General features: G+C 48.4%; 1 protein-coding gene across 2 annotated transcripts in view; it reads left to right on the top strand.

Annotated features, from left to right (window-relative positions):
• LOC133112141 (CUGBP Elav-like family member 4) overlaps positions 1-24964 on the top strand; it is a 108165-nt gene that overhangs the window by 6243 nt on the left and 76958 nt on the right. For both annotated transcript variants that reach the window (XM_061222856.1, XM_061222855.1), the window contains exon 2: positions 907-989. In XM_061222856.1, coding sequence (XP_061078840.1) covers positions 907-989 — 83 coding nt within the window. The remainder of the gene's footprint in view (positions 1-906; positions 990-24964) is intronic.

Below are 24964 nucleotides of genomic sequence, written 5' to 3'. Positions count from 1 at the left end.
ACCTCCCCTCTTCTTCTCAGCACCCCTGACTGGACTAATGATGGTGTTTCGTAACAATACATTTCCAGCATAGCAACGGCTTGTTTTAAAAAAAGCTTGCGAAAGGTCATGTTGTGTGGTTCATCACCTTGTATTAATTATTATGGAGGCTTATACAGTCAGTGAGCACTTTATTAGGTATTTATTAGACTTATTTTTTCTTATTAAGTCTTCTGCTGCTGTAGCCTATCCACTTAGAGGTTTGACGCGTGTATTCAGAGATGCTCTTCTGCATACCACTGTTGTGTGGTTATTTGTATTACTGTCACCTTCTTGTCAGCTTCAACCAGTCTGGCCATTCTCCTCTGACCTTTCTCATTAACAAGGCGTTTCTGCCCACAGGAGTACTGCTTACTGGATATGTTTTATTTTTTGCACCATTCTCTGCAAACTCTAGTGCGTGAAAATTCCCAGGAGATCAGCAGTTCTTACCCTGTCTGGCATTGACAGTCATTCCACTGTCAAAGTCACTTAGATCACATTTCTTCCCCGTTCTGTCATTTGGTCTGAAAAACAGCTGAACCCCTTGACCACGTCTTCTTGCTTTTAGGCATCTAGTTGCTGCCACATGATTGGCTGATTAAATATTTGCATTACCGAGCTGGGGTACAGGTATACCTATTAAAGAGATCACTGAGTGTATATGACCAGTTTGTATCTTGAGGAACTGCTTTTGAAAAGATGTGGATGGACATGTGCAGAATGCGTATGTGGGCGTACTTCTTTTGTGGAAGCAGGCTCTTCAGAAATAGGCCCAGGCTGGTCTGTGTACACACACAATGTGGCTCACCACAGCCCCTGTCTGAGCATTGCAGTGAAGTGAAAGCTCTCTCCATCTGTGCGCTGTGTGCCTGTCTCCCTCTCCAGGATGTGCCTTTCTAACATACTGTGCCAGAGAGTCCGCCCTGAAGGCCCAGAGTGCCCTGCATGAGCAGAAGACCCTGCCGGGGGTGAGTGCAACTTTATCTCTCACACACACTCCACACAGCCCCACACACACAACCCACCTGACCCCACATACACACCCTACTCAACCCCACACAAACGCCCCACCCAACCCCACACACGCACCCCACCTGGCCCCACATACACACCCTACTCAACCCCACACAACCTCGGACACACACCCCACCAAACCCCACACACACACCCCATCCAACCCGACACACACACACACACATACCCAACCACACACACACATACCCCACCCAACCCCACACACACACCCCACCCAACTTCACGCACATACCCCACCCAACCCCACACACACACCCACTCAACCCCACACACACACCCCACCAAACCCTACAAACACACACCCCACCCAACCCCACACACACAGCCCATCCAACCCCACACACACACCCCACCAAACCCCACACACACACACCCAACCCCACACACCCCATCCAACCCCCCACACACACATACCCAACCACACCCACACACCCCATCCAACCCCCCACACACACATACCCAACCACACACACACACACACCTAACCCCACACACCCCATCCAACCCCACACACACACCCCATCCAACCCCACGGAGACACCCCAGCTAACACCAGACATACCACCCCACCCCACCCCACCCCACACCCACCAAACCCCACACACCCCACCCAACCCCACACACACCCACCCCCACCCAACCCCACACACGCACACACCCACCCCCACCCAACCCCACCCAACCCTACACACCCCATCCAACCCCACACGCACCCAACCCTACCCCACACACACACCCCACCAAACCCCACACACACACACAACCCCACCAAAGTGGGTGAGTGCTGTCTTTGTCACAACACTTACCGTACGGCTCTTGTAGGGACGTGACCCCAGATTTTCATCTCTAGTTATTTTCCATGGCCTTCAGGAAGTTTTTGCCAAAGAGATCACTGGGGCGAGAGAGAGACTCCTAGAAAGTAGGATGTATGTGTGGGCGGAGATGCCCTCTTTTGTGGGTTAATCAGCTGTTCGCAGTGCTTTGGCTCTCCTGGGTAATTCATTGCACACCACGCACAGGGTGAAATTGCACAGTTAGGGTCTCTCAGAGAGAGCATCTCTTTCACTAGTATTGCAGCATACAATGGTGATTGTCAAGTGTTCAGTTGCCCTTCTGCATTTGCCAAAACATTTCCATTCTGCTGCTGTTTTTTAAATAAAAAGTTTAAATGCAATGCCTTTATGCCTCCTCTGAAGATCCCCCTGGCTATTGTATTGCAGTATAAAGCTGTTTTTTGGTTGGCTGCCATATTGGAATAAACCAGCCTGCTTCTTTCTATGTGGTATCTAGCATGGTGTGTCTGGAAAACCAAATTTGATTATTCTTTCCTAATTTTTCAAATTCTCAAAGCCTCATGCACACCATGTGGTGTTTACAGATTTGCAAATTCACTCCCACCGAGGATAAAAGATTACGATGTTCTGACAAATATCAAGCATGAAGTCACTGTCCCAGATATTACAGTTACCACCGTATGGCGCTGCAGTAACCATATGGCGTACTTATGGCAAACTTGAGCATCCTGAATGCAGAGTTTGACCTGCAAATACAGTAAATGTACTTGCGCTTCTGATTTATCGAGCTCTTCTTAAAGCTTTCCCTTGCCAAATGACTGAAGTGTGGTGTGTGTGGGTGAGGTTGTAGAGCAGAAGCTGGGAGATATGAACATGACCACTGGGGAATGGGCGTCGCTTGTACTAAAATGTTCATAACATTGAATGCGAAATTAAATACACCAGTTTTAACTGGAATCCTTTACTGCAGTAGTTACTGTAGTTTATTCTTTTTTTTTTCAACAGCCTGCTCTAATTTCATAGCTTCGAGTCTTGTAAACCTATGCAGTTAGGTTTGATAACCAATAATCAAACAAGGGGTCTATCTCAGTAGGATGTTAAGCTGTAATTCTTGAAGTTGGCTTTCCGAATGGTAGCACATGTCCTTGTTACAGCTAGTCACTAATTTTGTCCTCTTCTGCAAACTGGAATTTTATTCTGGCCCTTCTATATGTCCAACACTTTGTCTCCCAAATGTATCCTTTAGAATTAGTGCCATGTTCCTTGTCTGATTTTGATAGTACACCATGCCCCTGCATTCTAGTTAGTCTGGTTCGGTGAGTGAAACATTAGCTATCTAGCTATGCTGACTGGGCCTTCTAGTTAGCTACTGTAGCTGGATGGTCTATTAGTTTGCTTTAGGTCTACTGCAATTTGTCGATGTCATTGATTATGTTGACATTGTCAATGCATCCATTTTCATCTTAATTATCGGCACATCATTTTTATCATTAGTAGCAGCCATCGTTTTCTTACAAGACTCTTGAGCTAGCTTTCTAATTTGACCAAGGTATCTACTAGTTGTTATCTAGCAAGCTCGTCAAGCACAACACAACTTCCCTGAAAGGCATCAAGTTATTGAATAAGCTTTGAGTGTTTTCTTTCTGAGGTGTGCAATGTACATGCCATTCTGACAATGAACTTCTTTCAACAAATTTGTATGATATTGCTGAATTTCATTTAAAGCGTTTTGATGCCAGTGATGGAACAGCACTAATTATTTTCAGATTTGAAGTCCTGCCAACCCTTAATTTGTTTATCCAGGTGTTCTCTATTTCTGGGATCAGCCATTTCCCTCCCCAAATATATAGATGATCCTATCCAGCCAAGGGCATACTTCTCTTCAATTTACTGCTTACCTTTTTGCTTCAATTATAATACAGAATATCTATATATTTCATAATACGTAGACAAGTAAGATGTAATTGTCTATGCACTTCCAGATACATACCATGATTGGTGGACCGGCCAGCTCATAACTCTGAAGTTGGTTGGCTTGGAGAGAAGGAAGTATCTGTTAACCAATATTAACCCCTCATTGCAGATGCCAAATCTGGCCTATCCTTGCCCATTTATGTAGAGTTCTATTTCATTCTTTACAACTCCAGATGTGAGCATCACATAGACCTGGAAAATATCTTAAATTAAACCAGGCTTGTACCATTTACAATCCTAAATTAATTTATATTCAAATTCACAAATGCATTTTTTTGCTGAAGATGCGAAAACTAAGTTGTTCTCTTATAGTTTTAAATGAAATACTGAGAGCCACATATGTAAAAATAGGTAAAACTGGATTATATGTATTATACAGTACAAGCCTTGACCACACGTCTGCAAAATCTGAGGGTCATATGCAGAACTACTAAAGATCCATGAAAATAGTAAAGATCCATCAACCTTGGTGTCTCCAAATCTGTCTCCAAAATACATTGCTGTAAATCAGAGTTTTATCATATATTTCACTACAAGTCAACAGGTAGAGAGTTGCCATTTGTCCGTTCTGAAAGGCAGATATTTCCCCTTTGACATCGGCATGTTTGAGCGGGATTGGAGGTTCGAGGAGAGAACTGACGAGTGTTCTGTCACCTCCAGCCAGGCTGCTGCAGAAGCCCATTTCCTGTTCTCACTTCATAATTGATTTCTCTTTCTTGAATTTCATTCATTTTACTCCCCTGCCAATTATGCTTTCCTTGGAGAAAACACTACTTGATTTTTCCTGACATTCTATTTATAAAAATGCAAAAGAACAGAACAATAATTTGCTATAATGCACCACATGGTTTTATTGTGAAAGAGGCACGGCATATTATTTACAGATGCAGTATATGCTGTGATTCTGCCTGTTGTTTTACATTGTATATATGCCTCTTCTGTACAGCACACATACTTTAGTAATCCTCTTGCTTGCTTGTCTCCCTTTGTGGAATATTCATAATGCATTATGTTTACATTACCTATATCCGCAAGTCGCTGCAGCAATGCAACCTTCTTATTTAGGGACAGTTTTACGAGTAAAGTTTTACAATACTATGCCACTATTTCTGCTCGACAAAGCAGAAATACATTATGCCTAAAAACACAGCCAACAAAATAAACATTGCTGATTATTTCCAACATTAAACGGATAATGCATTTTCTGGTGTTTTTTGATTTATAATATTTCAGTTTGTTTCAGCTTTCGATTAGCTCCGACATTTTTTGTGTGCGATGCAGCATCTTTTAGAGACGTAAAGATACTTGTCGCAACCTGTCGGGTTCCAAAATGGCTGGGACAGGCATGTAACTCTTCCACCGTCCGCCTTTGGACGACCCGGACCTATTAAAAATAAAACGTGAGGATTTGTCCTCAAACGGTCTGTCGGCATCCCCGCTCACCTTCCTTCATCCACCTCTCAGCCTCAATCCGTCGCAATCCCTCAAATATAAACCTGCCCGTTTCTCGGAAAACGTAACAGGCGTACTAATTGGTGCTGTGTGAGCCCGGTAACCAATTAATGACCTGCGTGAAGTCATTTTTCTGCCTCTCTCTCTCTCTCAGTCTCCCTCCTTCCCTCCGTTTCTCTCACACACCTTCTTCCCGTGCTGTGACGCGGCGCTGCCTCACACACACACGGCCATGTCTTCGTCAGCGCGAACGGGCGCGTTTATTTTTCAGCTTTTTTTTTTTTACTTCCCGCTGGCAAGCCGAAGCGGCACCTGGCCACTTCATTAGTAACAGCCACTCCCTGTCAAAGGAGACGGCCCAGAGCGGCGATATTCAGACGGGCTTCTGCTCCTGCTCCAGTTTTTCTGCCTTTCATGCTGCCAGTGATTTTCTGTGTAAGGCATGACTCATGAGGGAGTGTACTATGCTGTGTACATCACGCTGTGTACTTCACAGAAATGGGACACGGCGCTGTTGTTCGCTGACACCATTCTGAGTTACTGTAGCCTCCCGCTCGTTGATGTGCTTATCTGGAGTTGTATGTCATTTACACGAATTGTGTCCTCTTCCTTGGCGGTGGAGAATCTTCCCGAATCGTTGCCCGCTTTTTCTGCAGGGCAGGGCCGCGCTACAGGCCGGCGTTGTTGTGGTTTCGCCGTCGATTTAATCCTCTGTAGGAATGACAATGAGCATCACGTTGGAAAGGAAGACTGTAAAAGGGCGGCCTGTAGCGTAGTGGTTAAGGTACTTTGCTGGGACCCACAAGGTCGGTGGTTTGATCCCTGGAATAAGATCCGCACAGCCATTGGGCCCTTGAGCAGGGCCCTTAGCCCTGCATTGCTCCAGGGGAGGATTGTCTCCTGCTTAGTCCAATCAACTGTACGTCGCTCTGGATAAGAGCAAATGCCATTAATGTAATGTATAGACTGACCCTTAACACTGCACTCTTTTTCTCCATCGTTATCTTTGTGGAGTTGCTCCTCTTCCTGCGCCTCTTCTTCTTCTGTGGTCATTGTATAGGAACTGTTAATTGATATTTGTCCTGGCAAGGAGTGCCCCCCAGGGCCTCATGGGGATTCTGGGAATGGTGTCTGGAGGCCCGCATCGCAGCACCTTATCACAGAGGGCAGGAGGAGCCCCATCTAGCCGGTCCACTCAATGAGCACAACCGGTAGGCTTAAACTAATTACTGAAACAATACGGGGTGAGGCAATTCTTTAAAGCAGAAATTACATTCTGTTGCCGGTCAATTTGTCCTCCACGCAAGATTTGTCAAACTTCAGCGCCCACAGGCAATTCCTATTATGAGAAAGCAGGCCGGAGTCAGAACGCTGGGAGCTCCTGGCCCTCTGTGCAGAGCCATGAATTACATCTTTATCTTTTCCATTTTTTCTCTCTTTTATGAAAGGCGAAGGGAAGAAGAAAAAAACCCAAAACAAAACAACTTATTTTTCTTATCCTTCGGAATGATAATGATTTCACCTGACACCACAGAACATGGCCATGTCTTCACATTAATCAAATCACAGAGAGGGACGCGGGTTATGTCATTTTTTATATCTGTGGCCTCGTGAGCAGTTAATCTTAGCAGGGTGGGAAATGGCATTTGTGGTGTTTTGGTTGCTGAAAGTTGCCTAAATGTTTTATTAATGTTGTCCCGTGGAGACGCGGGTGCGCTTCCTGGCTCTTGGCGGTGGGCTGCTGTGTGCGGATTAGGGAGAGACGCTGGGTTTGAGTGAGGGTGCTCCAGCTGAGCTGCTGTCGGCTGTGGAGTGTGAGGAGTCCTGGGGGCCAGCTCACAGAGCTGAGAGGAGACCGGGCCCCAGAGTGCTGTGCTGGAACGAGACACCCCTCAGAGCTGCACTGCATCATGGGAGGTCTGGCATGGGCTACAGTGTGTATGTGAGATAGGGGAGCAGTGCATCATGGGAGTTCAGGCATGGGCTACAGTGTGTATGTGAGATAGGGGAGCAGTGCATCATGGGAGATCAGGCATGGGCTACAGTGTGCACGTGAGGTAGGAGAACAGTGCATCATGGGAGATCAGGCATGGGCTACAGTGTGTATGTGAGATAGGGGAGCAGTGCATCATGGGAGTTCAGGCATGGCCTTCAGTGTGTATGTGACGGAGGGCAGCAGATTGCCCTGTTGGATGATGGCACATTAGGTCATGTCTTATGACAGGCTGTGTGCAAGCTGGCCCCACTTACACTCTGGAGAATGAGGCGCACCAACGTGTGTGTATGTGTGAGTGTCTAAGAAAGATTGTGTGTGTGTGTGTGTGTGTGTGAGTGTATGAGAGAGAGATTTTGTGTGTGTGCGAGGTGGTTATATGTGTTTGCGTGTCTGTGAATGCTGTATTCTGCGGCGTGCTTGTGGCCCACAGACCATCTGTCTGTGCCACTCCATACCCCCGTCCCCAGCCCCTTCCCAAAGACACTCCAAAAGCACTTCCAAAAAATGCAATCTCAGTGAAGCTCCCCAGAGCGGAACCCAGCTCATTTTCATTTATTTATTTAAATAAACACATCTTGATAACCGACGCAGAAGAGGTTCGGCAAGTGAAGTGGAAATTAAATGAAAGTGCCATTATAAAAAGCGAAACCTCCAGTTATTCGGTGGTGTCTTTCTCTGTGTGGTCATTTAAGCAGGGAGAGGGATACGAGTGAGTTTTACTGTCCATCCGGTGTGAACTCCAGTAAACAGTCATACATTCCCATGCAAATGTATGAAGCCTAATGCCTCCAGCCTCCTTCACTATGCACTGCGTCTATCAGGTGGAACCCAATGGCTGTGGAGATGGTCCCTGCTCTAATCGACCTATCTGTCTCTGCCTGTAACGGGGCAGAACTGGCGAATGCGGCGATGTGGTCGCTAGCATCGCTGAAGGCGGCTAAATATCCGCTCGCGTGTCATTGTGTCAGAGACGGGTGGAGTGAGTTACCACCCCCACGTCTCTCTACCCTGGCCCCCCTGACAGGACCGGTGCGTTAGCCGTCTCTCAGGTCCGCCAGGACCCTGTCCCTGAGGTTCTGCGCACGTTAGCGATCGGCAGAGATATCAGAGTCCTTCTGCCGGTGTTTGTGGAAGGAGGAAAAGAAAGAGAGCGTCTCATTGCTGAGCTCAGCAAAGCATTACGGAGCAGAACAACCTGCAACCAGACCAAATAGACCAGTTAATCATAGAGACAGGGATAAACTCCCCTAATTCTGAAATAATCACTGTGCACACATACCTCTCTCCCTCTTCCCTCTCCTTTTCCACTTCTCCTCATCTCTCTCTCTCCAGCTCCCTCTCCATCCCCCTCTCCTTCTCCCCTTCTCTCTTCCCTCTCTCTCCATCATGGTTTTATCCTTTCAAATGTAAACGATGCTGTGCAGTTTACGAGTTACATAATAGATTGTGGGCTTTGATTAAAGTGTAACCGTGCACATCTCTCTGTATGACACTGCTGCTATCTGTGGCGGCCTGTAGCGTAGTGGTTAAGGTACGTGACTGGGACCGGCAAGGTTGGTGGTTTGATCCCCGGTGTAGCCACAATAAGATCCGCACAGCCGTTGGGCCCTTGAGCGAGGCCCTTAACCCTGCATTGCTCCAGGGGAGGATTGTCTCCTGCTCAGTCTAATCAACTGTACGTCGCTCTGGATAAGAGCGTCTGCCAAATGCCATTAATGTAATGTAAAGTAAAGTAATGTAATGACACTGCCGCTCTCTGTACAGAGGCTGTGTTTGCTCTTCCAGCAGGGAGGCAGGGAGGGCCTGCTGGCGGAGGTGGAGGTTGGGCTGCAGTCAGGCTCAGCTCCCGGGGAGCACAGCGTGTTTTCGGGGCATCGTTAGAGCGGGAGCGCCGTTGCGCGGAGCCGAGGCCGGCGTCGGCTCTAAGCCGCCTCGGCGGGGAGGCGCGAGACCCGTGTACACCTGTATTTACCTGTCTGGCTGTCTCCTCCACCGTCACACGCTGCATTTTAATCAGCCGCCGGGCCTCTCCCCCCCCCCCGCGCGCCGGCCAGCGTGGAGGCGCTCCATCCTGCCCCCCGCGCCCGCTCCGGGATCCAGCTGCTTACACACCGCGTGTGCGTGCGTGTCTGAGGGAGTGAATACCAATGCGGGCTTCTGCTGCACTCACATTTATCTGCCAATTAAAAGAGTAAAATATGCGCCCTTATCGCAGGTTTCCTGAGCAGGCTGTGGATGTGTGTGGCAGAGAGATGGGGATCTTACCTTGTACTTGTACAGGTACATTGCAAAAATAAAATCCTAAGAGTATTTTATTGCTTATATTGAGACTTAAAATCTTATTTCTTTACTTTTTGCTAAATAAGGCTCTCATATTTCCAATGAGTTAATGCAGTTTGAGTAATTTCGAGATTTGCCAATGGGTAAGAACATTTCACTTCTCAAGTTACTTATAACTTATTTAACTTATAACAAGCTAATATTTTTAACTTGAGAAAAAAAAACTTCAGTCTTATTACAAGACTAAAATAGCTGTTATTTTACAGATATTCCTTGCAGTGTATGTTCGTTGTGTGCGTGTATATGTGTGCGCCTTTATGTGTGTATGGCTATGTGTGTGTGTGTATGTATGTGTGTATGGCTATGTGTGGCTGTGTGTGTGTGTGTGTGTGTGTGGCTGTGTGTGTGTTTGAATGTTGTGTGCACCTGTATGTGTGTTTGGCTATGTGGGTGTGTGTGTGTGTGGCTGTGTGTGTGTTTGAATGTTGTGTGCACCTGTATGTGTGTATGGCTATGTGTGTGTGTGTGTGTGTGTGCATGTGGCTGTGTGTGTGTTTGAATGTTGTGTGCACCTGTATGTGTGTATGGCTATGTGGGTGTGTGTGTGTGTGTGTGTGTGCATGTGGCTGTGTATGTGTTTGAATGTTGTGTGCACCTGTATGTGTGTATGGCTATGTGTGTGTGTGTGTGTGTGTATGTGGCTGTGTGTGTGTTTGAATGTTGTGTGCACCTGTATGTGTGTATGGCTATGTGGGTGTGTGTGTGTGTGGCTGTGTGTGTGTTTGAATGTTGTGTGCACCTGTATGTGTGTATGGCTATGTGTGTGTGTGTGTGTGTGTGTGTGTGTGTGTGCATGTGGCTGTGTGTGTGTTTGAATGTTGTGTGCACCTGTATGTGTGTATGGCTATGTGGGTGTGTGTGTGTGTGTATGTGTGTGTGTGTGTGTGTGTGCATGTGGCTGTGTATGTGTTTGAATGTTGTGTGCACCTGTATGTGTGTATGGCTATGTGTGTGTGTGTGTGTGTGTATGTGGCTGTGTATGTGTTTGAATGTTGTGTGCACCTGTATGTGTGTATGGCTATGTGTGTGTGTGTGTGTGTGTATGTGGCTGTGTGTGTGTTTGAATGTTGTGTGCACCTGTATGTGTGTATGGCTATGTGTGTGTGCAGGCCGGGGTGTCTGTATCTGGTGTACTGAAGGCTCTGAGCAGGTGAAGTGGAGGTGCTCGAGCCCCCAGGAGCACTGTCCCACCCCGACCTTACTGCTAATGAGACAGGGAGGACAGGGCAGTGGGCTCTGTCAGGCCCAGAGAGGGGGATAGAGAGAGGAGAACAGGGCCAGAGAGGGGGATAGAGAGAGGAGAACAGGGCCAGAGAGGGGGAGACAGAGAGAGGAGAGAGGGAGGGAGGACAGGGCATTGGGCTATGTCAGGGCCAGAGAGGGGGATAGAGAGAGGAGAACAGGGCCAGAGAGGGGGAGACAGAGAGAGGAGAGAGGGAGGGAGGACAGGGCATTGGGCTATGTCAGGGCCAGAGAGGGGGATAGAGAGAGGAGAACAGGGCCAGAGGCGGGGATAGAGAGATGAGGGAGGGAGGACAGGGCAGTGGGCTCTGTCAGGCCCACATAGGGGGGGATAGAGAGAGGAGGGGGGATAGAGAGAAGAGGCAGGGAGGGAGGGTCTGTTGGGGTGTGGGGGGTAAGAGGGAGAACATGCAGAGGCTCTTCTGTACAGGTTTATCACATTTTTACTCTGTCGTGATGCAACAGCAATGTGTCAGAAATGGCACCACACTGAACTGTTCTGCATCCCCCACAATTACTGACTTTGAAAGAACTAGTAATTTTTCAAAAGAACATTTTGCTGAAATGGAGCAGGAACGACAGGACTCCTGCTCTTTAAACGCGCGTGTTTAACGCGTGTAGATGCTGACGTTTCAGGACGGCTCGACGGCGTAGCGAGAGAAACGGGAGCAGTGGCTTTCAGCGGTGCTGTCAGGTGGAGCCCGGAGCGCTCTTATGGATGAACGCGAACGCACCTTCCAGCCGCTGGCCTCTCGCTCTCCCTCTCCGCTCATTTAAGGGCGTGCTGTGAGCACCCGTACCCCTCTGGTCCGGGAGGGAGGGAGGGGGGCCTGGGCAGAGCTGTGTGGAGTCCTTGGTGAAAGCAGATTGTTTCAGCTCTTACATTTAAACTGTGTCATTACAGCAGGTGGAGGGGAGAAGGCAGGCCCCTTCCACGCCTCGTAAAGTTCCCCAGCCGTGCCACTGTGACAGCCGTACCGCACGGCTGGGTTTACAGGGACCCACCGCCCAGCCAGCCTGGTGTGACAGGCCATACCGCATGGCTGGGTTTACAGGGACCCACTCCCCAGCCATCCCGGTCTGACAGCCATACCACAAAGATGGGTTTACAGGGACCCACTCCCCAGCTTGCCCAGTGTGACAGCCATACCGTACGGCTGGGTTTACGGGGCCCCCTCCCCAGCCAGCCTGGTGTGACAGCCATACCACATGGTTGGGTTTACAGCGACCCTTTGTGCTCGCTGAAGTAGCAGCTAGCAGGTGTGCAGCCTTTCAGAGCAGTTCAAAGGTCTTTCAGCACAAGAAAAAGAAAGAAGGCAGTTTTTTTTTGCGGCTTTTAAGGTGTGAATTTTTTAAGATGTTTTTGTTTTTTTCTAACGTTCCCATTTCTTTTCTCCCCCACTCAGACATTTACCCAGAATGCACTGGTGATTTGGACTCCCTTGTCCATTGCAGCGATCAGTTCTTTGATGTGAGATGTGGGTTTTCTGGCTTATTCTGAGCCTCTTTATAAATGCGCAGTTTACTTACAGGGGAAAAAAACTTTTAAGGTATCAAGAAGGCATTGATGCACCTCATTAAAATAATTATGTTTTGCTTTATGCTTCATCGCCTCTCTTATTGACTTTTTTGCTTTCCTTTAGCTATGCCCCTTGACTGAGCCTTTTATTATTTCTTTTCATCTTACTTCTTTAAAGCTTTCTCTCTCCATTCCAGAAACAGCCATCTCTTTCTTGCTCTCCTTTTAGTATCATTCCTTTCACTCATTCTCCTGTGACTCTTCCTCTCCGCGCTCCCTCGTCAAACCTTTATTGTTTATTCTCTTTTCCCCTCTCATCAGAGAAAAGAGAATTCTCTCCTTTAATTGCACATACCATCCCCAACAAATAAAAGCCTTTTTTATTCTCATTATGTGTCTCTCTGAAATCAGATTTACTGAGGTTTTACTGTCCCACTGCCTGCATAAAACCAGCACTCCTCCCCCGCTCCACCACCACTGCAAAAAATCACTGTCTTAATCAGCTTTTTATTCTTCTGACTTAAGATCTTGCTTTTTCTCCCAAGTAAAAAATACTTGCATGTTTTAAGCAAACGTTCTTAACCCGTTGGTAAATCTTGAGTCCAACTCTCTTACCTCATTGGGAATATTTTTTTTGTCTTTTTTTGCAAAAGAATTTAAGTGTCGATATAAGACCATATATTTGTGTGATTGACTCGAAAGGGAGGCTTGTAGCGTAGTGGTTAAGGTACATGACTGGATCCACAAGGTTGATGGTTCGATCCCCGGTGTAGCCACAATAAGATCCACACAGCCGTTGGGCCTTGAGCAAGGCCCTTAACCCTGCATTGCTCCAGGGGAGGATTGTCTCCTGCTTAGTCAAATCAACTGTAAGTTGCTTTGGATAAAAGCATCAGCCAGATGACATGTAATATAAATGTAATGACTAGTTTTTTGTAGTGCACCTTTCTCCAGGTTTTTCCACTGCTTCCCCCAGAGTAAATCTCCCCAAACACCCAGCTTAAACTCCCATCACCTGCTTCCCCTCGAACCACATTATCTGCATTTACTCCAGCGCTGGAGACCGTGAGTGCACCTGCCCCTCCGGTAGAAAGCACTCCCGCCTCAGAATATTAAACCTGCCCGACGGGAGTTGTGTTTGGGCAGCAGCGGACGCACCTGCCCTCTCTGGCGGGGAGGGGTGACGAGCTCCCCCCGTGCTCAGGCGCCTGCTCGCGGTGTCGGAGGGCAGTTTATTTTGGGAGGGGGGGGGGGGTTGTTTGTTGGTTTGATGTTACAGCAGCGACACTTCCCTGCCCCAGATTATTACACCGGCGGTGGAGTCTGTGTCTGAAGTCCAGCTGCTCAGTCACAGGCTTTGACTGGCTGCTGGAGCCGCCCTCCTTCATGCAGATTCCCTCTCCTATGTAAACTTCTCAACGCATCAAAAGCTACATATATAGAAAAAAATTCTATTTTTTTAAAGATGCATACATGAAAACAGGGGCGACATTGGCTCAGAGCAGTTGTCTGGCAGTCGGAGGGTTTCCGGGTCAGTCCCCCGCCCGGGCTGTGTCGAAGTGTCCCTGAGCAAAACACCTAACCCCTAAATGCTCCTGACGAGCTGGTTCGTGTCTTGCATGGCAGCCAATCGCCGTTGGTGTGTGACTGTATGTATGAATGGGTGAATGAGAAGCATCAATTGTACAGCGCTTTGGATATAGGCGCTATATAAATGCCAGCCATTTGCCATTTACCATAAAAACACCACCAACTCCTGAAATCTCAGTCTTGACACTGGGCCGAATAAAGCACTTCTGGACACTGGACTTTCCCCTTCTTGGTTTGTGCTGTCGGTTCACGCGCTCCGCGTTGCGGCTTGGTGCAGCTGTCCCCATGGCGACGGGCTCTGTGCGAGCCTCTGTCATAGGCAGTGTTATGCTGTGTTCACTGCGCTCATGTCCTGTTGCCCACACCCGCAGGGCTGCGAGGTGAGCGGGGGGCTGATCTGTGCTGACTGACAGCAGCGGGAGATAAGGCTTCACGGAGGGGACTGTGAGTTGTGCTGTGGAATGAGATAAGACAGATTAGCGAGAGAGAGAGAGGTATGAGGGAGCTGGGAAAGAGGTATGGATGTGCATGTTGGAAGTATAGTGAGGTATATTTTTGATAATAAACTTTCCCCCTTGTCTGATCGCTGCTTGCCTTTAATATTTATGAGAAGGCGCATATGAATTGGCCGGCTCTGGGAGCGAATGAGTCTCATATGGCTTCCAGTCGAACAGACCCTCAACCGTTCCCTCTGAAGACGTATTCGTATGCAGAATGGATTAGCGCTGAAGTGCGTATGAGTGCGTCTGTGTACGAGAGCGTCTCGCATAAACGCGCGCGTTCGCACAGCCAGATGATGAGGTCACCGGGCCCTGCGGCCGTCTCCGCCGCCTCCTTCGGCCGATAACTCCACGGCAACAGTCGCCAGGCGCAGTCGGGGCGAGCGGAGGGTGCGATTAGCGCCCGCGCGCCGGAAGCCCTTCGTTTTAAACATCGCTAACTAGCGGCGGAACCCGCTAGCGTTAGCGCGCCCGGGTCCCTGCGCCTGACTGGCGGGGTCTCCCGGCTCGCGGGGAAGCGCCAGAGCCCGCGCGCGCTCTCCGGAGCGGAGAAGCCACAAGCCGCTGGAGCTCTGACAGGCGGCCGTCCCCACAGACCCAGCCTCTCTCTCTCTCCTCTTTAATGGGAAAAAAGCCCAAAGCCAGCGCGCTAGACGGGAGGAGAGAAAAGGCGTGCGGCTTGCACCGAGGCAGATAAGCTTTTAAAGTGTTTCTGAAAGCGTTTCAGGACTCTCCCTCCATTGATGTGCGCTTATTCTGTTCATCATCAGATTCGCAGGCTTTGAGGGAACACAAAGGCAGGGGGTGCCGAGATCCAAAGAGCACAGCCAGTTACATTTTCAAATTTAATTGGAGAATGTGAAATAAATAAAAATTAAAGCGAGCTCTTCCCTCATTACGGCTATTTAAAATGACACCGGGTCAGCCAGACAGATATAGAAAAGGCGATAAATGTCAGCCCCAAATTTGAGCACTCAGGCAGAGAGCCTGGATTGGCTCAGGGAGACTGTATGGTGATGGCTTGCGAGGCCATTAAGCCTGCCAGGACAAAATGGCAAATTGCATATTCCAGAAAACTGAGAACTGTGCATGCGATGCTGTTTTTGTGCTTGGGAACAGAGGAGGTGAGGTCACCCAGTCAGACTAATATGAATGAAGAGCTATATACGCCTGGATGAGAAGAGGCTGAGTCATTCTCATTCCGCTCTGTTTGTCTCAGGTACACTCTCACTTTCTCTCACACCCTCACTCAGACACTCACACACTCACTCACACACTCACACACTCACTCACTCACTCACTCACACACTCACACACTCACTCACACTGTCACTCACTCACTCACACTGTCACTCACTCACTCACTCACACACTCACACACTCACTCACACACTCACTCACTCACACTGTCACTCACACACTCACTCAGTCACACTGTCACTCACACACTCACTCACTCACTCACACTGTCACTCACTCACTCACTCACTCACTCACTCACTCACTCACTCACACACTCACTCACTCACTCACACACTCACACACTCACTCACTCACACACTCACTCACTCACACTGTCACTCACTCACTCACTCACTCACTCACTCACTCACACACTCACTCACTCACTCACTCACACTGTCACTCACTCACTCACTCACACACTCACTCACTCACTCACACACTCACACACTCACTCACTCACACACTCACTCACTCACACTGTCACTCACTCACTCACTCACTTACTCTCACTCACTCACTCACTCACTCACACATTCACTCACTCACACACACACACTCACTCACTCACACTGTCACACACTCACTCACTCACTCACACACTCACACACTCACTCACACACTCACTCACTTGAGGTGCTTAAGACTTCTTCACAGTACCGTAAATTTACAAATTCAATCAAATACACACAAACACCCACACCAAAACACACATGTGGTACACGGACATTTGCAACAATAAAAAATATTTGTGAAAATGTTGTTTCGCTCGATCTTATTCCTGCAAATCAAAGTAAAAATGCCATTCGTGTTTTAATTCAAATTTCAGCCATGCACACCCTAGAAATACACAATTTAAAAGGCCAGGATTGTGAAAGATGGCCTATATCAAGGGTACTGAAATCTGGCCCTCAAGGTCAGTTTTCTCCCCTGCCTGATAGTGCGTAGTCCAATAATGTCGCTGATTGTCCGCAGATTACATTCACCTGGTGCGTCAGGTTTAAATCAGTCCCTGCTTCCAGGGGGAATGAGAACCAGCGGCCCTGCAGCCCCCCAGGGCCGGAGCTGAGTCCCCGGGCCTGTAGGCTTCATTTCATGTGCAACAAATGGAATTCAGCCAAAATAAATTGGCATTCAATCATCGTATTCACGCTAAATATTGGCCCGGATTCAATCAACGTTTGTCCTTATTTTTCCCCTCGCAGTTAAATGCAAGTGTGACTTTTCTCCGAACAAAGTTTATCAAGTTAATTACAGCAATCTGAACGAGCCTTGATTGCAGCTCCACCACCATTGTGTTGCGCTGTATTTCAGCGTGACAAGCCCCTAGATTCAGTCTAATTGTGGGTAGTCTTTATTTGAGGTGTGTGTGTGTATGTGAGAGAGACAGAGAGAGAATGAGAGACTGTGTGTGTGTGTATGTGTGTGTGAGACAGAGAGGGAGTGTGTGATTGTGTGTGTGAGAGACAGAATGAGTGTGTGTGTGCGCATGTGTGTTAGAGAGAGAAAGAGAAAGTGTGAGTGTGTGTGTGCATTTGTGTGAGAGAGAAAGAGAGAATGTGAGTGTGTGCGCATTTGTGTGAGAGAGACAGAGAATGTGAGTGTGTGTGTGTGTGAGAGACAGAGATAGAATGAGAGACTGTGTGTGTGTGTGTGTGTGTGTGAGACAGAGAGAATGTGAGTGTGTGTGTGTGAGTGTGTGTGAGAGAGAGAGAGAATGTGAGTGTGTGTGTGAGAGAGAGAATGTGAGTGTATGTGTGTGTGAGTCTGTGTGTGAGAGAGAGAATGTGTGTGTGTGTGTGCGCGTGTGTGCGCATATGTGCGCGCTCACACCAGGCAGAAGCCGAGCAGAGTTTGATGTCATTATGCCTGTTAAGCACCATGCGCCAGGGAGTCTGGGCCAGGTGCTGTAATATGGGCGACTAACGAGGATGTATGACTCCTTCAGAATCCATCTCCAGACATTTCTCACCTCCGTCCCCTTCCCGAGCAGCCCCCGTCCCAGCCCGGCCCGGCCCGGCTGCATCAGAGAGCCGCGCGTCTTCAAAGACCGCCATTATGCGTCTATTACGCCGTTCTCTGAAACTGACGAATGACCCGCGGCGTGCGCAGAATCCAAAGCGGCTTCCCCCCTCTCCGCCTGCCACAGGAGCAGAGCCGCTATCTCAGGTCTCAGCATCTCTAATGCAATCTCTCCCTATCTGCGGATTATTCATACCCACCCCGACTCCAGCTGCTAAAACACGCCGCGTACTTTAGGGTAATTCTGTTTCTTTCCGCGGTTGATTAATTAAGAGATACTTGTATCACATTTACCACATTCCTGACCCTTCTCTGACCCCTTTTGAGATTTTTCAACCGGGCAGATGTTTCGAGACTGATTGTAGATACAAATTGAAGAAATTGGATTTTATCCCAGGCTTTTAAACCTGTAATCAGAGACTGCACAAGCTTCAAAAATCAATACGGATAATTAAAAACACAGGTTCAGTATGGTCCTGCTGAAAGCCCAGTACCTGGAGTAGACTTTAATCTAACAGGGTAAATGTATGCTCGCAATATATTGACTTTCTTAATACATCAAACATTCTGTAATTTTATTTATTGTGCTCCGTAATATGCCGGTCTTTCAAAAGACCCACGACTGTCTACCTCTCATGAAATGAAGGCAGCCTTTTTGCATTTATGTTTTGCTGTTTAACAGATGCTTTACAATTTGTGTTTTCACATACAGTCTTGGGCTGCACAATATGAAGAAAATATGCAATATGCCATAACATTTTTTAATATGACTTGCGATAAATTAAGTGTGCACAGTTGTAATGTCTTTCTGCTTGAGGTACACTGCTAACATGGACCCCAGACAATGGCTAGCCTATGCCCACTGAATAAAAAAAAGACATACATTATTTACAACATGCTTTTTATTGCACATGATTAGCCAATCAATTTAACAGGACACAAATTTAGATAAGTACTATTCATCGCAGATCAAGCAGTCTTTAGCGATGTGCTTATCTCGCATGTTCATATCATATCATATTAGCCCTAATGCTGTCCGTGCGGACTGGGGTTTTACTGAGACTCTCACTCAGGGAGTCAGTAGCAGGGCTTCAGCAGGGAGTCACACACGCACCCTTTGAGTTCCAGGCCCACTTACACTGTACAGTGTCTAACTGTTTCAGTTCATTCAAGTCCATTGACCTGTGGATTGGCCCTCACTGTTCTTAGTGCTGTGTATGTGTGTATGCAGATGCATATGAGTGTGTGTGTGTGTGTTTGTGCATATCTGTGAATCCGTGTGTGCGTCTGCATAATTATGTGTGTGTGTGTGTATCTTTGTATGTGTGAATCTGTGCATGTGTGAGTGTGTGTCTGTGCACTTCTGTGCTTGTATGTGTGCTATGCGTATGTGTGAGTGTGTGTGTCTGTGCACTTGTGTGTGTCTTTGTATGTGTGCGAAGTGCATGTGCATGTGTGAGTGTGTGTGTGTCTCTGTATGTGTGCGAAGTGCATGTGCATGTGTGAGTGTGTGTGTGTGTGTATCTTTGTATGTGTGCTAAGTGCAGGTGCATGTGTGAGTGTGTGTGTGTCTCTGTATGTGTGCTAAGTGTATGTGCATGTGTGAGTGTGTGAGTGTCTCTGTATGTGTGCTAAGGGCATGTGCATGTGTGAGTGTGTGAGTGCATGTGCATGGCTACGTTGGCAGAAGGGGTCAGAAGTTTTGCTATTGCTTCTGCTTCAGCTGATTTACTGGTCTCCTGACTGCTTTTCCTTTTTACATATTTCCGAACCTAAAACCTTTAAACCGATTCATTAAACACGTTGTCAGAAGTAAAGAAACACATTGAATGTAATGGTCTGCCTGGAGCACCAACTTAAATTGCTTCATGTGCGACCGCCATAGCTCTTCCCCTTAAGCTGCACACAGGTGCGATTATCTCCAGCGGACATTTCTGTCCAATTCCAGTCCCAGCCCCCCCCCCCCCCCGAGTCAATGGAGAGAATCTAAAAAACTAGACAATCGCTGCCCAGGGCCTTTTTAGGGTCAGACTGAAATGGCATCATCCGGAATGCGTGAAAAATGCTCACAGCAGAGGGGAAATTATCTTCCCCACTCCAGCGGGCCACGGGGCAGTAAAGGCCTCCCGACGTTTTCAGTGTGTAAGTCTCGCTCACACCCGCGTTCAGACCGCACGAGCCGTTAGCGAAGCCTCTACACTGCAGCTGTACGGGGGAGGCTACACACTGATCCAGGTTTCCTGCCTCACAGGGCCCGTGTCAGTTTTTTCCCTCTGAATCTGACAGGTGCAGGAGTGAAACAACACACGTTACATCCCGCTGACTGATATTTAGCATTTTTGCATCGTTCCCAGATGGAAGCCCCCAGTGTGCGAATCCATCGATTATCTATCGACACGGAAAAGCCAGAGGTGTGAAAGCACTTTCCTTTCCTTCCCCTTTTTTTTTTTTTAAGACACAGCTAAAATTGATATCCATTCTTTTCCCCTCTACGATTCCCAACTGAGCGGATGTCTGCAGTTATTGAGCAAAGAGCTCTGGCCTTCAGTAATGCAAGGGAGCGTTTTTCTGCAGCAGGTAGATAGTCGTTCACATTTGTGTAGTGGTTGTAGTAGTCCTTACTTTTTTGTCATGTTATTAACAACAGGAACTGCCAAACTACGTTTGGCCTTAAAATAAAAGAAATCCATATTTTTGGATTTTGTTTTTGGATACTGCCTTTTTTCCTCACTAATGCAGATTGGTGAGAAACTGTCTGTTCCACTATAGCTGTCAACTGCCAATTGTCACATATTGCTGGTTCCCCCCACAGGGCTGTATAGCGGTTCTCCCTGTGGAAAAAAAAGCATTGCTCACATGCCTGTCATGTTTGAGGAACACGATAATCATCTTTTTTCGACAAAAAATGTATTTTATAATTTAATATCATTTATCATTTACTTATAATTTAAAAAATCAATTGCAGTTTAGCAGTTTAGCAAGCAACATTTCTCTTCGATGCACTGTAGTTTAACTGCTTCCAGTGTGAGGCAGTCGGTACGCTCTCAGAGAGCTCTCCCCCACCCTGCTTTAAAGGCCGAAGAGGAGCGGAGAGTTCTGGAAGCAGAGTTCTGGCCGGCGCTGCCGGGCCCAGCCTGGCCTGGGGCTGCTGCCGTTCCTGGCCGGCTCCCCGCGCAGTTCCAGGGAGGTCTCCACAGGGCTGCAATTAGGCTGCTCCCCAGGAAAGAGCGATGGGTCCCCGTTCAGGAGAGGGCAGACTGACCTCATTAATCCGCCTCCCCTCTGAGCGCGTGCAGCACCGCTACCGACACAGCCATGGGGGGCGGAGTCTGTCTCTCCTGACACCTGTCACTTCACTCTCACCACAGCAACAACTACGACAGCAACAGCATGAAAATTAAACTCCATTTAAAACTGCCATTTTATTCTAATTAACGACAATTAACAAAAAAAGTAAACATAAAATCACCTTTCTTTGATAAAAGTAACCTAAATACCGCAATACATACACGAGGGGATGGAAGAATTCATTTTTGAAAGAATTTAACGTGCTCAAGAATGTTCTAGATGAAGAAGGTGCAGGACAAAATCAAACTGATTGCATGAGAAGCCAGGGATAACAGGTCAATTAAAATCAATTGTTCTAATGAGTTCCTGATTACCACTGGCTTCATTGTTCATTATTAACTACAACTATATAATGAGAGGAGCCTATTTAAAAATAAGGTGATAATGATGTATACATCCATTAAAGCCAGAAAGGAGTGAAATTATGAAAATTTTATATGACTTTATGCATTAGATACATTTCCCAGCCGTTCTGAGTGACCTTCATTCCCAATGCACGTATATGGATTGGTGCCTTTTAATGTACAGTCATTATGATTTAGGAACATCTAATGACCAAACTATCAAGAGAACAACATCAAGCAAAATAATGTGTAAAAAAAAGTGCAATTTGTCCAGGAAGCTACAAAGTTTTAATGAAAAAGAAATGTCATGAGGACAGGATGCTCTAATCAAACTCTCAGCTGTAAAATAGTGTGTGTGTAGTAACTTCTCAGAAGTTTCTCAGAACAAACCTGAGTGATTTTACCTCTGAACTGTTATGTGCTAGGAGTGAAAGTAAAAAAAAGGCTTTGGCCTGAACCTCGTGCTTGACTTGACGACACCCGGTCGAGCCGGAACTCTCTGGGCTCCGAAGCTTGCACCCCGCCCCGGAGAGGAGGGATGCTAACGTGCTAATTTAGCAGGAATGCTAACGTGCTCATTTAGCATGGATGCTAACATGCTCATTTATCAGGGTAACCGCTAAGGAACCGCAGTTGTACATCCTGCCCATGGTTTGTGTAAACGCTGGTCGTTAGTGGGGGGTTTGGCTGCCTCCTACAGCCCTGCAAGCTTTCTTACAGCTCCCAGGAGAGGTGTCTTAATCACCCCACTGGTGCGGAGACTGCTGTGGGTGCCCCGGGGGAGGGAGGAACAGAGGGCCGGCTCTGCCGCAGGGAGACGGACAGAAGCAGTGCGGGGCAGTCAGACGCTGGGAGCAGTCAGACGCGAGAGCGCGATCCATGTCAGGAGCTCGGCTCCTCCTGACAGTAATTTGGCAGCCCCGCGGTTGGCAGATTTGAAGTCGATGGTGTGAGAGATTGTCAAGTGGCCGTTGACGGACAGCTGCTGATGGGCTCGGAGGCCGGCGGAGCGGCCGATCGGTGACCGCGGTAACGGCGGACAGGAAGACGGGGGTCGCTGTCGGCGTTGCTACGGGGGCCAGTTGCGGCTTCAGAAACTCAGGTGCTCTGTATCCGCGGGTCTGCGACTGTCACCCTGTGATTGGCACATCGTGAGACGGCTCTCATTAGAACACTGCCCCCTGTGGCCCGTGACCATGTCAGGAGTCCCACGGCATCAGGGAGCTTAGGGAGTCTACGTCACATTTTGTTGGCTAAAAAAAACTACTACATTACAGCAGAACAGAATATAAAATGCCAAGAAAATCAGCAGCATTTGTCTTTCTTTGACCGCTAGGGATTGTGGGAAGATGCAGATGGAACAGATTGACAGGTTTGTTTGCAAACGTGAAAGCAGGAGCAGAGCGTGGACCTGAGCTTCCAGCTGGACTGGGATTCTGAGGCTCCATCCAAACATTTCATCCAGGATTCTGCAAGCGAGTGGCAGAAGGAGCGGGGTGGCCTTCGATCCGATTGGCTCCTCAACAGACTTTCCAGACAGGAAGCCTAACATCTGCAACAGGCAGCCAATAGGAGAGGCTCCTCAGCTCACAAGTGCAGCCCACAGGAGCCCTGCATTATCCAGACTTGAGCCAAAGAGGCTTAAACGGCTGTGCTTGTACATTTAAATGAGTTTGATTTGGATAAGGCCCAGGTTATGATGGGTAATATGCTTCTCCTCCCTCTGTGGGCGAGGAGCCGGTCGGCTGGCTCGGGGGCTGTACTGCAGCGTCACCGGTCCGGAGGATATCACCACAGGGTTTACCGGGGAAAGCTACCCCCGTGGGTTGGCTGTGGTTCAAACCCCGGCGCCCCTTTAAGCCGGGACGTACGCAGCCGCGATCCAGACGGGAGACGCGAGCTTTATCCTGGGAGTGGGGTATTCTCCAGAGAGGACTGCCTTTCACCTGAACTCCCCCGCCCACCCTGTCCCCGGCCCGTGATGAACGGCAGAGCTTTGGCCGAGGTCAACCCGGAATAATCGAGGTGCCGGCGTGGGGTGAACGGTTCCCCACGAACACCCCTTCAGCCTCTCTCCATCCGGCCTGCCGGCCGATGGCGTCGGAGCTGAAGAAAGCGAGGTGCGCAGTGAGTTTCCTGGCCCGCGGTTATTTCTCTGCTTGTTAATAATACAGAGCCGTTACAAAGCACGCCCCCTGCAGCAGGGCAGAACACTCAGCTCCCCCGCAGAGCTCCTCAGGAGCTCCTCTGATGTTCTACCCGGGAAAAGATCATCTTAAGGGGAGGAAGTTTGGGGAGAAAAATTCACAGAGCATTCAAATCGGCCACTTTCGAAACTTTGCGCGAAACATCTACGCCGTCTCTTTTTCTAGATCGTTCCACCCCGGGATCTGTGTGGGGAAGGGAGAGGACACCAGAGACGCTCTCCTCCTCCTGCCTGCCTTCTCTTCCCGTAGCTGGGAGCGGTCTGTGGAGTTTACTACCCCGCCACAAGGAGATAGCGCTCTTTAGACCTTTGTGTGGAGATGGCGGGAGACATTTAGCTGCTATGCAGTCAACCAAGCGTGTGACCTTTAAATGTCCAGGCCTGGGTCAGACTCCCAGGTCTGTCTGAAGGAAGAATGCGGGATTGGGTTGGGGATGGGGGGGGGGGGGGGGGGGGGGTATGGAGGAGAAATTATTTGCAGAGAGGGAAGAGAGAATGTGGAGGAAACGGTAGAAGTAGCATAAAGAACAGGAATCATACCACCAGAAAGCCGCACAGCAGTGGTTAAGGTACATGACTGGGACCCGCAAGGTCAGTGGTGTAGCCACAGTAAGATCTGCACAGCTGTTGGGCCCTTGAGTAAGGCCCTTAACCCTGCATTGCTCCACGGTAGGACTGTCTCCCGCTTAGTCTAATCAACTGTATGTCGCTCTGGATAAGTGTCAGCCAAATGACATGTAATGTAATGTAGAAATGGTAGAAGTAACATAAAGAAGAGGAATCATACCACGATCTGTATCTGTGAATCAGAAAAAAAATCCCTAAGCCCAGTGGGCCACCCCTGCTGCCCCACCCTGTCTCCCTCTCCACCCTCACAGCTGGGTCCCTGATCTGAGACAGGCTTTAGGACAGCGTCTTTAGGCTGGGTCCCTTATCTGAGACAGGCTTGAGGACAGTGTCTTTAGTCTGGGTCCCTAATCTGAGTTTGAGGACAGTGTCTTTAGGCTGGGTCCCTGATCTGAGACCGGCTTTAGGACAGTGTCTTTAGGCTGGGTCCCTGATCTGAGACCGGCTTTAGGCCAGTGTCTTTAGGCTGGGTCCCTGATCTGAGACCGGCTTGAGGACAGTGTCTTTAGGCTGGCTCCCTGATCTGAGACCGGCTTGAGGACAGTGTTTTTAGGCTGGGTCCCTGATCTGAGACCGGCTTTAGGACAGTGTCTTTAGGCTGGGTCCCTGATCTGAGACCGGCTTGAGGACAGTGTCTTTAGGCTGGGTCCCTGATCTGAGACCGGCTTTAGGACAGTGTCTTTAGGCTGGGTCCCTGATCTGAGACCGGCTT

The sequence above is a fragment of the Conger conger genome, chromosome 15, assembly GCF_963514075.1.
Source record: "Conger conger chromosome 15, fConCon1.1, whole genome shotgun sequence".
Taxonomy (NCBI): domain Eukaryota; kingdom Metazoa; phylum Chordata; class Actinopteri; order Anguilliformes; family Congridae; genus Conger; species Conger conger.
The sequence above is the reverse complement of the archived record's forward strand: the minus strand, read 5'-3'. Positions and strand labels throughout refer to the sequence as shown.